Below are 12,877 nucleotides of genomic sequence, written 5' to 3'. Positions count from 1 at the left end.
CCAATTGCAAGAGGTTCTGAAATTTGTTACTTTAGTTAAAAATATGTATATATGTCAACAAACTTAGACGTAATTGAACTATTACTCTTAATGATTATACTATAATTTATTAGTAATGTTTAATTTGAAGGGCATATATTAATTACTGTATAAAATATATAAAAAACAGAAAGGTATTTATGAGTAAATTTGTTGGTATCGGGGCATGAACTTCAATGTAACCAAGCAGGATAAACAAAACGGTGTCACATTTTCAAAGAAAGTTGCCTGCAACATAATGTGAACATACGCTCCCTTGTACCTCTGCAAAGGATGCCCATGCTGCTTGAGGGTACTTCATGTGATCACAGCAAACTATTCTCTACCATGTAGGAATGAAAAATTTTGTCTCCTCCTTTCTTATCATCCTGGTGACTTCAAAATATGACACCAGAAAATGAATAAACATCCCTAAAATCTAATGAAGAAAATAAGGGTTGGGATATCTACTGCTGGTCAAAGTCTGGTGGAGAAAGGGAGAGTGGTGGGTTGTGAAGGGAAAAAAAGAGCATTTTACAAAAAAATTATTTGTCTTTTTTCTAATAACTGGGAACAATAAATTGAAATGGCTTCTCCCTTGGCAACCATATTAAAGCAACACTGCGTGAGGAGAACATTAAATGTAGGAAAATTTTACTCTAGCTATACAGGAAATTGGCAGAAATGAGAACAAAAGAATGCAAAATAAAACATAAAATGTTAAAGGAAAAATTAAACTATGTAAACTATGACCAAGGGGGTGCCGAAGTCTGATGCATGCACATTTAGTGCTCCGAAATTTCAACTGTTTTTGGGTTGCTTGGATGCTGTTGTGTTTGTCAAGTGTGATGTAGACTCGAGGTATTGCAAGAGAAGAAATGCTGCATAACTGAAAGGGTGTGGAGGATGGGTCGTTTAGTTACAGGCAATTTTCTTTCTCGGCCATGAGTTCATATCGGAGCCTCATCTGGACAGCTTCAGGAAGCTGCAATAACAACGCTTCCCGCCAGCCTCATGGCTTGGCCCAGCACTGCCTCTTGATGGCTGTGTTCTTCCTCCTATTGGCAGACAACATTCATGTCAACCCTGGTCCCCAGGGGGTTTCCCGTGAAGAATGTGGTTTCCGTATATACTATCAAAATGTGCAAAGTCTAACCAAAAAGCTATCGACTCTAGAAATGTTCTGTAGTGAATTTAATGAGTACGACGTGATTGGTTTCAGTGAAATAATTGGCAAAAGTGAAATACCCCTGAAGGATTTTCTGGTATTCCGCAACAATAGAGGTGCACGTGGAAGCAGAGTTATGTTACTGATAAACAACAAATGGCCCTGCATCAGACGTCTTGATCTGGAAACTTCATGTGAGTTAGTGTGGATTCAGATAAATATAGGCTTACATAAACTCTTAATCGGCTGTTTTTATAGACCTACTAAATCTGGCACTGGAACCCTGTCAACATTATTACCTAGGTAAATTCTATGCTAAATGCTATGAAGGAAACGGACATTATTCTTATGGGCGATTTTAACCTTCATATAAAATGGTAATCGTCGAACTCTGGCCTCTGCACAGACAATGATGATAGGTGGTTTTTTCCATCATTATATCAAAGCGATTGGACTTCCATCAATTTGTAAATTTTCTCGCAAGATGCACAGAAACTCTCAACCTGTTGCTGTCCTTGCACACAAAGGTCAAGGCCATGCTTGGTGAACATCTCACCACCTCATACCACACCCCCGTGCATGCTGAAATCCAAGTTCCTGGAAAAGCCCCCAGGCCCTCCCCCTCCTCGAGTCTACAACTGGAAAAGAGTTAACTGGCAGCAACTTCCTCTTTTCACCAGCCTCGTACCGTGGAAGAAGTGGTTTTCCTCATGGAATGTGTGCAGGCCGTAATAAAAGATCACATGCCCCTAAGGAAGCCCAAAACATCCAGATTCCCAGTGTGGTATAGTGAAGAGACTAAACTTACGCTGAAGAACAAAAAGAATGCATGGGCCCTGTGGAAACAAATTCCAAACGTTCACACACGGAACACTTTTACTTACTTAATGAAGCATAGCAAAAACTTAATTCAAAGAGACTATAATGATTACATTCAAACTGTGACGGAAAGTCCTGCTAAAAACCCGAAAATGTCCCTTGCCAACAACATGACCATATTCCCGATCAAGTTGCCTGGAAAGGTAAGTCTGCTACAAAGAATGAATCTGGGAGTCATTTTCGACAGCAAACTCACCTTCAGTCACCATGTAGATTACATAACTTCTAAAGCCATGAAAACCCTTGGATTAATTTACAGATATCACACATGTTTCTGCCCTCAAAATCTACTTTACAATGTGCATTGTACCTATTCTTGAATATGGGTCCTGTATTTGGTCAATGGCCTGTGATAGCAATATAAACAGAACAAACAAAGTGGTAAATTTCGTCATCAGAATAGTTAAACATAGATGTCCAGCCCTTGCAAACTTTTCCAAACACTAAATTCTATCAACTCTTCAAATTCACAATCTTTCCCTTCGCCGTCAAATTTCAGATCTAACATTTCTTTTCAGAATCATGAATGGACAACTTTTCACTAATGAACTCTTGTCACATCTTCACATCCAGATCTTACATGCCAACAGTAAATGCAACAACTTCTCTTACACAAAAGCCTCAAGGCAATTCCTAGAACAAAGGTCATTTCTCTATAAGCTACAAACAAGGTACAATACCCTAAATTACCCTCCAGGCTTTCATCTATCTAAGCAGGCTTTCAGAACTGCGTGCATCAAGCAGATGAAGAGTAATTAATATTTGTTATACTCTAGTTATTGTTTTATTCTTGTTACATATGTGTGTGTTTGTGTATGCTTCTCATTTGTTAATTTCTTTCTTTCTCTCTGTTGATCTAATATAAAAAGGATTCTCTCTGTATTCAGGACTTTTCAAATAAATAAATAATAAATATACATATGTTTACAATGATGATGACAATTAAAAATTTGGCAAAATAACATACTCCTTGCCACAGCCTCGGGCAGAGTGCTAAGTGTGACATGCTATGATGCCATCCTCATTCATCCTCAACAGTAAAAATTAATAAATTAATCCAAATACAGAGAGACTACCTATACTTTGTAGACTTTCAGCGAAAAATGCATGCTTGACCAGGTCTCTGGCAATCCGTGCCATTGCTCTACCACTGAGCTACCGAGCCGGCCTGGCTTCCCCGCATTTTCGCTGGCGCTGTTTTACCTGTGTGAAATCTACATAGTACATCTCCTGTGTGTGCCTAATTTAATGAATACCTATACTTTGTTTTAAAGCAAGTTTGATTTAGACTTTCATGGTGGGTATGGTAAGCATGGTATTAATATTGCAAAACTTGTGTTCCATATTTCCATGTTGCAAATTAAATTTTTGTTTTTCCAATTAATTTCAAAAGATCACTGCCTTCATGAACAGAAGTTATGGCATTTGGGATAAGATGGATCTTCTACACCAAAAACCTAACTTGGTTATGAAACACTTTCAGTGCCAAAAATACATTTTTCAAATATTCTACCCACCTCTGCAGGACCTATAGGATGAATACCCTTACTGTGAGGCTGAACTCCAAAGGGTTCTGTGCTTGATTCAGCCCGCTGCTTTTTGGGAGATGGGCCTTCGGAACTTCTGAAGTCCTTTGAGCTTCCAGCTCCTGAAGAAGTTTGTCTTTCAACATATTTTTCTGCCAATTGGATTGCATGCTCCACTTCCTCCCTTGTTATAATGGATGCTGCCCTCTGAAAATTACATATTCATAAAATTACTACATTAAATTCACTCTTCAGCACAAAACATTTTGTTCTAAACAGTTTGTGAGAATCGAGAAGAGAGGATAAGGAAAGGGGGGGCGGGGATTTATCAGGCATGCATGGGCAATAACAGGCCTACTGTCGGATTAAAAATTACTGATACTCAAGTTTGGACTCCAATTACAAATTAACCAGTGGATGTCTATAAAAACGAGTTACATCAAAATTAAGCTTATTCAATTCCTCATTAATATGCACACAGCGATGTCCATTGAACTGTTGAAACTGTGGGCTGTCACTGTGAGTCGGTGCATACGAGGGTCACTATTTATATTTTGAGCCTAACAATGAAAAAACAGGAATTTGGCATTGAAAACTGCTTTACTGTTTTTCGAAGTATTCTCCTTTATGGTCAATACACTTTTGCATTCGTTCGAACCATTTGTCAAAGCAGTTTTTCCAATCTTCTTGAGACACCTCCATAATATGGTTTTTGAACGCATCTTCCGCCGACGAAAATCGTTGTCCACGCAATTTATTCTTGACATTCGGGAACAAGAAGAAGTCATGGGGTGCCAAGTCAGGACTGTACGGCGGATGACCCTCAATTCGATTTTTTGACTGTTCATAAAGTCGGTTGTTAGACGAGATTTGTGACAGCTGGCATTGTCTTGATGAAGAATGATCCGACGGCGTTTGTTTGTTTTCCGTATTTGACTGAAGACCTCTGGCAAACAAATTGTTGTGTACCATTCAGAGTTGACCGTTCTACGTTCCTCTAAAGGCACAGTTGCCACATGACCAGTTTTCCCCAAAAAACAGGTGACCATTTGTTTCGATGTGCTTCGAGCACGAACAACTTTTGTTGGATTGGGTTCATCTTGAAACACCCATACAGTCGACTGCTGTTTACGTTCCGGCTCATATGCATATATCCATGATTCGTCACCTGTTACAATCTTATATACGTCTTTTGAAGCACCACGATTGTATTTATTGAGCATTTGTTTGCACCAATTGACGCGAGCGTCTTTTTGAGTTTTTGTCAAATTGTGTGGGATCCAACGATCCAACCTTTCTCACAGCTAAATGATCATGTAATATTTTATATATGCTGGTGGAACTAATGCCTATGGTTGCCTCAATCTCACAGTATATCACATGACGATCTGGCAGTATTAGGTTTTGCACAGCATCAATGTTTTCTTGAACAACAACTGATTTTGGATGACCTTCGCGAATCTCGTCGGTGAGCGAATGGCGGCCACGATTAAATTCGTTATACCAACATTTCACAGTGGCAAAGGATGGGGCTTCATCGCCAAATGTGGAAGTAAGTTGATCGATGCACTCTTGTCTTGATAATCCACGTCGAAAATTGTAAAAAATCATTGCACGAAAATGTTCACGAGTTAATTCCATTTTATTGTTGTCGCGCAATCTCCAAGGCAACATAAACAACACAAATGAAGCTATTGACAAAACATTTGAAGTACGTTATGGTCAATAATGCCAGACGATTCCGTGCAAACGTCAAATCGTGCCTAACTTCAATCAGTGTTGCCAAGGCTCAAAATATAAATAGTGACCCTCGTACAGTGTTGCCATGTTCCACACATCTTTACTCCGTTGAATAAAAATCTGTATAAAATTGGTTTCATGATGTGAATTGACAATGATAATGGACTTTAAAAGAAGATGCAAAGAGCTTCAAAACAAGACCAATTCCCCCTTAACATTGTATTTGTAGGACTACCCAATACTAACAAAAAGTTATTTGTTGTTTGTTTTGCAACAAGAACTGTTATTTTGAAAAATTAATCTGAAAATTAAAAATTGTGTTTAAAACTTTTCTGCCTGCACCATACTAAAATTTCATCACAATTTTTATTTATAGAATTTCAATGAGAGCAATCGACTGACAAAGTAAAAAAAAATGGCATTTTTTTTTTGTTCTCATCACCATAAAAAATAAAAAGCATACTCGAAAAAAAATTGATTAGCATATATTAATACAGAATTGAATAAGCTAAATTTTGATGTAACTCATTTTTATGTAGATCTACTGGTTAAATTATAATTGGAGTCGAAACTCTAGTACCTATAATTTTTTTTAATCCGACAGCAGTACTGCTCATACGAGTGCCATTTTTCTTGTAGTGGCAACACTGTTGGTATACACTTGTCAGTTGTTGCTTGGACAAAAGACGATCGGGTCTTGTTTAGTCATGTACTAGGGATCGTGTATAGGTGTTTGGTGCTGAATAGTACTGTTGTGTGGTAGTTAGTACCTGAACAATGTTCACATGTGAAGAATAGCGAATATTCATCAAATTTCAGGTTGCACATGGAAGGAATGCATGGCAAATTCACAAGGGCTTACGCGAGGCATGTGTGGACCACGCTTTACCGTTGCCAGATGGGCCAAGGCATTTGAAACTGCCTCGCATGGCAACAGATCCACACCACCATGGTGCACTCACAGATTGCTGGAGAATGATCGGCGTTGGACATGTAGTGAATTGGCAAATGAACTGAAGATTTCACCATCCTCTGTATACCAGATGCCAACTCAGGACCTCGGCCTGCATAGGATATGAAAAATGAGCATCATTTAGGCCATAGGGCAGTCTCTGCGCACACTGGCATGAATGGGAGTTATCAATGGCATCCGAATCCCAGATGTTTCTAAATGTGTTCACGCAGCAGGAGATTACATTGAAGGACTGTAAATGATTCCAAGTATGTATCTTCTTTCACGTCTCTTTCTCATGCATGTTGCCACTACAAGAAAAATTGCCCTCGTACATCACATGTACCTACAGAAGCGTTTACCCACGGCTCTTTAACAATAGAGCATTCTTCAGTTTAATCACAATCTCAACCCTCCTATTTTAATTTTAAAAAGAAAGCAAATTATCTACAAGTAGACAAAATAAAAATGTTAACAACAATTACTTATCCCCTTACCTTCTTGGGGGGAAGAGGTGCACGATCCATTATCGGCCCTCCCTTAAATTCATCTCCAAGGTCTCCACCACTCTTAAGGCTATTTAAAGTGTATAACATCATGAGGACAGTGTTTTCTCTGTGTTCCAAAAACCCAAACCAGTAGCAAAAGTATGATGCCCACTTGATGACTATACTTATTTCTGAAAATAAATAAAACAATAATCTAAAAACTTTTCTTTTTAAATGTGTTTTGAATGGACTCAGTACGTTAGTTTAGTCCATAATGCAGGTAGAGCAAGTATTTGAAATTATTTATAATACAAGTGGTTGAGAGTTCAAAACATATTCACCATCAAACCTACAAGGAGGTCATAATCTTACCTTACATTACATTACATTAGGGATGGGCCAAATAAATTAGAACTAAATTTACTAACAGCTACATACATATTTATGGTACAAAAAAACAACTTTTCGCAAATTTTAACAAGAGGACAGTGCTGATAATATGCATATTCGCTCCCATGGATTACTTCCTTTCATTTGATTTTCATGATAAACTATGCAACAGAATGATATATAATCTTTTTCTAAGATGTATATTAACAAAATTGGGAGAATTATAGATTCATATACACAGATGCATCAAAAAATAAAGAAAAAGTATGATGTGCTTTCATTGACTCTTCTAATGGTAATATTAGAAAATTTAGACTACCTAGGGATTGTTCTATATCTTCAGCAGAAGCATACTAATATTAACAGATGCTAAAAGTGTTCTACACAGTGTGCAATCTTCATAGAAAAAGTTATGTAAAGCATCAGCATTGGTATTTTACATTATAAGATTAAGAAGATGGAGAGATATGGGTTAAAGGAAAATTTGAAATTAAAAAGACCCATTTTATCAGATAACAATAAATATGATGGTCAAATATGGCCTCCAAAATCTAAAAATAATCATTTCACTTATATGAGCAGGTTTGGAACCATTCCTTTTGTTTTGGAGATTCCAGAATTCAACGGTAGCACCAAAAGAAGTGCCAGACTAAGTCTTTGAAATATTAATAGTTGTCTTTTGACAATCTCTGTATATACACTATGATTCAAAAGTCCTTCATCATAGACCAACTCCATTATCAGAGCAGTTGGTGAAAAATGGAAAGTTATTGGAAATATGCACTTTCCAGTCAAAGAGACATCTGGAATTGTTGAACGTGTCAGATTTTACACAACTCCAGGTGGCTATTCGGGGGTGATTGCAAACGCACAATGCATTCACTCTAGCATAAGCGTAACTCAGAGTTCGTCTTCGGCAGGGTCCAATAACTGACATATATGCAATTTGTTTGAAATTCGGTGTACTTCCTAATTTTGGTCTGGTAATCATGACTGTGCAGTTGAAATTTGGGTACTTCTTTACTATCCTTCGGACAGATTTCATACATAGCCCCACGAACCATTTCCTGTAAGGTTAGATTAGGTAGGGCCATGCAAAGGTTACAATAGTTAAAAATTGGTTTCGAAAAAAATATTCGTAGCCCCACGCACCATTGGCGCTAGCCCCACGGACCATTGGCGCTAGCCCCACGCACCATTGGCACGTGGTTAGGTTAGGAAACAGTTAAATTTTGCAAGTTTGACACGTGAGCGCCAAATTTTAACTGCAGATTCGTGATTAGGGGGCCAAAATTAGTGAGTATGCCGAATTTCAAACAAAATGGAGAAATTCCCGGTATTGTAAAATCGCTCCAAAAAAAACTAAGTTTGTGTTGAAAATCGCACTTCCTTATGTAGCTGAACGTATTGTGTCCACATATTTCATGAGCCCCTCTCATACCTATATATTTGCGAAAGAAGTTTTTCAATATTTATTGTTGTTTACGAAATATTTCTGGTGGCAGTTTTAGGTGACTCACCCTGTATATATGTATATAATATGCAGAGTAGGGGGTGCACGTGAAATATATTTTCAACTATTGATTGATTTGTCTTACTTCACTTCGATTTTTTTGCCACTTTTAGCTAACCACGAGGATGATACGATGGCTGCTGGAAAAGTTTCTGCAATCAATATGAAAAAAAGATGTGAAATTCTGGGAATGGCTTTATTATACCCTTAAGATCGATATACTTTTGCATATGCTCAAACCAATTCTGAAAGCATTTTTTCCACTCTGCTGATACCTCAGACAATACTTTTCGGAATACGTCAACAGCTGCTTCAGGTGACACAAATCACTCACCACGCATCTTATTTTTCATGCGTGGGAACAAAAAGAAGTCATTAGGTGATAAATCAGGTGAGTACGGACAATGAGTCATTAATTCGACATTTTTACTGGACAAAAAATCAACAGTTTGGTGTGCTGAGTGCGAACTGGCGTTGTCGTGGTGAAGAATAATGTGACAATTTGGGTTTGGTTTACGCAATTCAATGATGACCTCTGGCAAACAAATTGTTGTATACCACTCAGCACTTACAGTCCTTCGATCTTCTAAAGCTATTGTTGCCACATGTCCGGTATAACCGAAGAAACAAGCAATCATTTGCTTGGCAGCACTCATCGATTGAACAACATTTGTTGGTTTCGGCTCAATTTGAAACACGCAAACAGTGGATTGCTGTTTAGTGAATTTGCTCGCTACATTGTTTCGATGTTAAACTAAATTTGAAATCATAAAAAATCATTGCCCGAAAGTGTTCACGAGAAATTTCCATTTCTCACACGAAACTACTTCTTCAAACTGCTGTGAAAAATAAACGAATAGGCTTAAACAAACAATCAAAGATAATTTAAACATAAAACATCTATTCTTCCGATTTTTATAATAGCAGAACACTAGCGCCACTGTTGGTGGTAGTTTGCAGAAACTTTTCCAGAAACCCTCGTATAGATGAAGGGTACTCATAAAGAAAACCCATGTTCATGCCGGGATTCGAACCCTGGAGCTGTGAGCTGTGCTAACCAAATGACACGGAGCTCGGCATTTCCAGCTTTTGAAAAACATCTTTATCTGATAGTAAAGTTGTACTGAAAATGACACATGCATATTCAGATTCCTAGCTAGAGATTTCTGTGCATTTTGGCACTTGCTGCATTTATCTTTGAGGAAAGTGTTACTTTCTTAACTTGCACTTCTCTTTAAAATTTGCATGCAAATAACTCTGACCCGTAAGGCATCTATACAGTATAAAATTAAAAAAAATATTTTAGTCTCAAGTGCCTTTCTTTTTAGTTCCTAACTACAGCAAAGAAGACTTATTAACGCAAAATTATGTTCTAAACAGGGCCGTACCCAAGGGGGGGGGGGGCATGCCCCCTCTTATTTTTTAGCATGTTAAATCATCTTGCAAAATGGGTGTGAACCCTCATCAACCCCACACACATATGTTGCTTTACATAGGCTATTTGAATTGTTTGTAATATGCACACATGTAGTCTACCCCTATCATTCACTTTTTTTTCAATCTGACGGAAACAAATGTCAGTGTCAACTGCAAATATTTGTCACGTGGTTGCATACATATAGGTTAGAAAATGCTGTTCTTCTGTATTTCTCTACCCACCATCTCCTATACTACCCCCTCCCCCCCACACACATATATATATATATATACAGTGTATAATATGAGAGAAAATTTATTTAAAATTCGCCTATGGGTCTGGTTCTAAATATGAAATTCGTATTATTTAATCATCTTTTAGTAATCGGCAATATGTTATGATTTAGTCTACAATTTCTTGCACACAAGACAGTTAACATAGCATTTAATAAGAACTGATTTCAATGAAGTTGCGAGCAGAATGAGCAAGAAAGTTTTTAAAACTATTCCCTTGCAAGACTGAAATTTTTATTTGCACAGAGTGCCAATGGTTTCATTTCACAGTGTCCTGCAATGTTCACTTTACTCTAGCCCCCCCCCCCCCCTGCCTAAGTTACAGCTCTTTGTCACTCCCACACATTAAGAACCCTTTTCAAGTAATAGTGATTACTTCAGTAGTGATCTCTTGCTAAATGTATTCTACTGAAAAAGAATACCAACAAAATAATTCTCATGCATTCCCTGACCAACCTGACCCCGACCGAAATATACCTGCTAATGTAAAGAACTTGAAATTCCAAGAAATATGCTGTAACCATGTGCACCTTTTCGAATGAACAATGACCTTTCTACCTGCGAGGAATCCCTAAAGAGAGATTGATGGACTAATGGTGCTTACGATGGACTAATGTTTAAGTAAGAATTCACTTTCCAAATTCTGGGAATTCGTCTTTTGAAATTGCGACAAGTTTGACTTGTAATCATTGCTCGGACCCCCTCCCCACCTGCTACTTACACCAATGCACTTTAGAGTGTGTAGAGTAACACATGCTGACATAGGAAATATCCAGTGGGAGGTATATTCACAATGGCTTGATTCATGTTTGTAATAATCTTCGATTAGGAAAAACGTTAACAGAAAAACAACATTTATTTAACTTATAACTTCCTGTTCCAAAAACTACATGAAATACATTCAACAACGACAAAAGACAATCTCTCTCTAACTAGACTTGTTCACAGTATCTCTTCTAAAATATTTTATCTTTTTCTTAACTTCTATCAATTCTCCCCCTCTAACAAAAAAAAAAAAATCATTCATAGGTCTTGTTACCAAAGTCTATCCGGCTCCTTCTTGGATCTAGAAGATCTTCGAAATTCTCTGTTTTCTATGTTCCTCGCTTCTGTAGGTACAGCTGCCTCTGGTTCCCCATGTCCTGGTGCTGCCTCTGTATACCTTGGAAACGTCCAAAAATCATCCAACTCCTCTTCTTTCTTCTCAACCTTCAATCTCTGACCTTTATAGTTGTTCTTAAGCTTTCCCACTTGTTGTCTGTGCACTCTCTTTGTAAATCCATTTCTAAGTTTCACTTCTAAAAGCCTTGCTCCTACTCTCTTAATCACCTGAGCTTTTATAAACTTAGGCACTAAGGATGGAATTTTTTTTACCCAAACTATCTCTCCTGATCTTGGCATCCAAGATTCTGCCTCATATTTATTATTGTCTACCTTTTCATCTATTTGGCAATTTGGTAAGTTGAATATACTTCTCGGCTGATAACTCATAATTCTTTCTGCTGGAGACATTCCTAATCGTTGCCACTTCGAAATTCTTAGATAGTATAAAATACTATCTATAATTTTCTTTTCCAGTCAATTCTACGTCCCTCATTTCTACTTTGAAAATATTTCTTTCTTAATAAGCCTTTAACAGTCTGCACCCTCCTTTCCGCTAAACCATTACTTTCCGGATTCCAAGGCGGTGAATGTACCAATCTTATTCCATGCTTTTCACAAAATTTCTCCTGAAAGGCGGTCCATTATCTGACACAATAACAGAAGGATAACCAAATATCTGGAAATTTCTGTTTAAACATTCTAAAGTTTCTTTTCCATTTGTCGATCGCACCTGCCATATTTCTGTCCATCTAGAGCAACTATCAATGAATAGCAAAAATTTCCTTCCTCCGTATTCAAAAAAATCGACATGTATTCTTTCAAAAAGGAATATCTGTTTGTTTCCATCCGACATATTTGTTTTTGGATGCACTTCTTTGAAAACTATTGCATTCTACACATTGATTTCCCAAGATCCTCGTCTATTAAAGGCCACCAGTAGAATTCTCTAGCGATCATCTTCATTTTAGGTGTACCTACATGTTTGGCATGTAACAGCTTCAACACTGTTTTCCTGCATTCTTTCAGAATTATTATACGTCTTCCCCACATAAGACATCCATTGTTATTTCATTCTTCCTTCTGTAATAATGTAAGACTACAGTATTTTGAAACTCTTTTGGAAGTGAATTAGGCCACCCAACATCGACCCATTGTACAACTTTTTGTAAAATGTCATCTTCTTTCGTCTTTTTGCCCGACCCTGTGGCCGAGTGGTTAGTACATCGTGCTGCGACGCCAAGGGTCCCAGGTTCGAACCCCGGTCGAGCTTGGTTGTTTGTGAATGTCCATTCATCAATTTCATCATTTCATCACTCATCCCCATCTTCGCAAATTAACCAAGAGGCACAAAACGTGAAGTAAAATGAACTAAATCAAATCAAAATCAAA

General features: G+C 37.6%; 1 protein-coding gene across 2 annotated transcripts in view; it reads right to left on the bottom strand.

The window, feature by feature from the left end:
- Positions 1 to 12,877, bottom strand: part of LOC145979355 (uncharacterized) — a 148,135-nt gene that overhangs the window by 29,774 nt on the left and 105,484 nt on the right. For both annotated transcript variants that reach the window (XM_083112218.1, XM_083112219.1), the window contains exons 13-14: positions 6,781 to 6,962; positions 3,583 to 3,798 (exon numbers count right to left, since the gene is read on the bottom strand). In XM_083112218.1, the coding sequence (XP_082968344.1) occupies positions 3,583 to 3,798; positions 6,781 to 6,962 (398 nt within the window). The remainder of the gene's footprint in view (positions 1 to 3,582; positions 3,799 to 6,780; positions 6,963 to 12,877) is intronic.

Source organism: Lepisma saccharinum, chromosome 26 (genome assembly GCF_977018435.1).
Source record: "Lepisma saccharinum chromosome 26, izLepSacc3.1, whole genome shotgun sequence".
NCBI classification, from domain to species: domain Eukaryota; kingdom Metazoa; phylum Arthropoda; class Insecta; order Zygentoma; family Lepismatidae; genus Lepisma; species Lepisma saccharinum.
The sequence above is the reverse complement of the archived record's forward strand: the minus strand, read 5'-3'. Positions and strand labels throughout refer to the sequence as shown.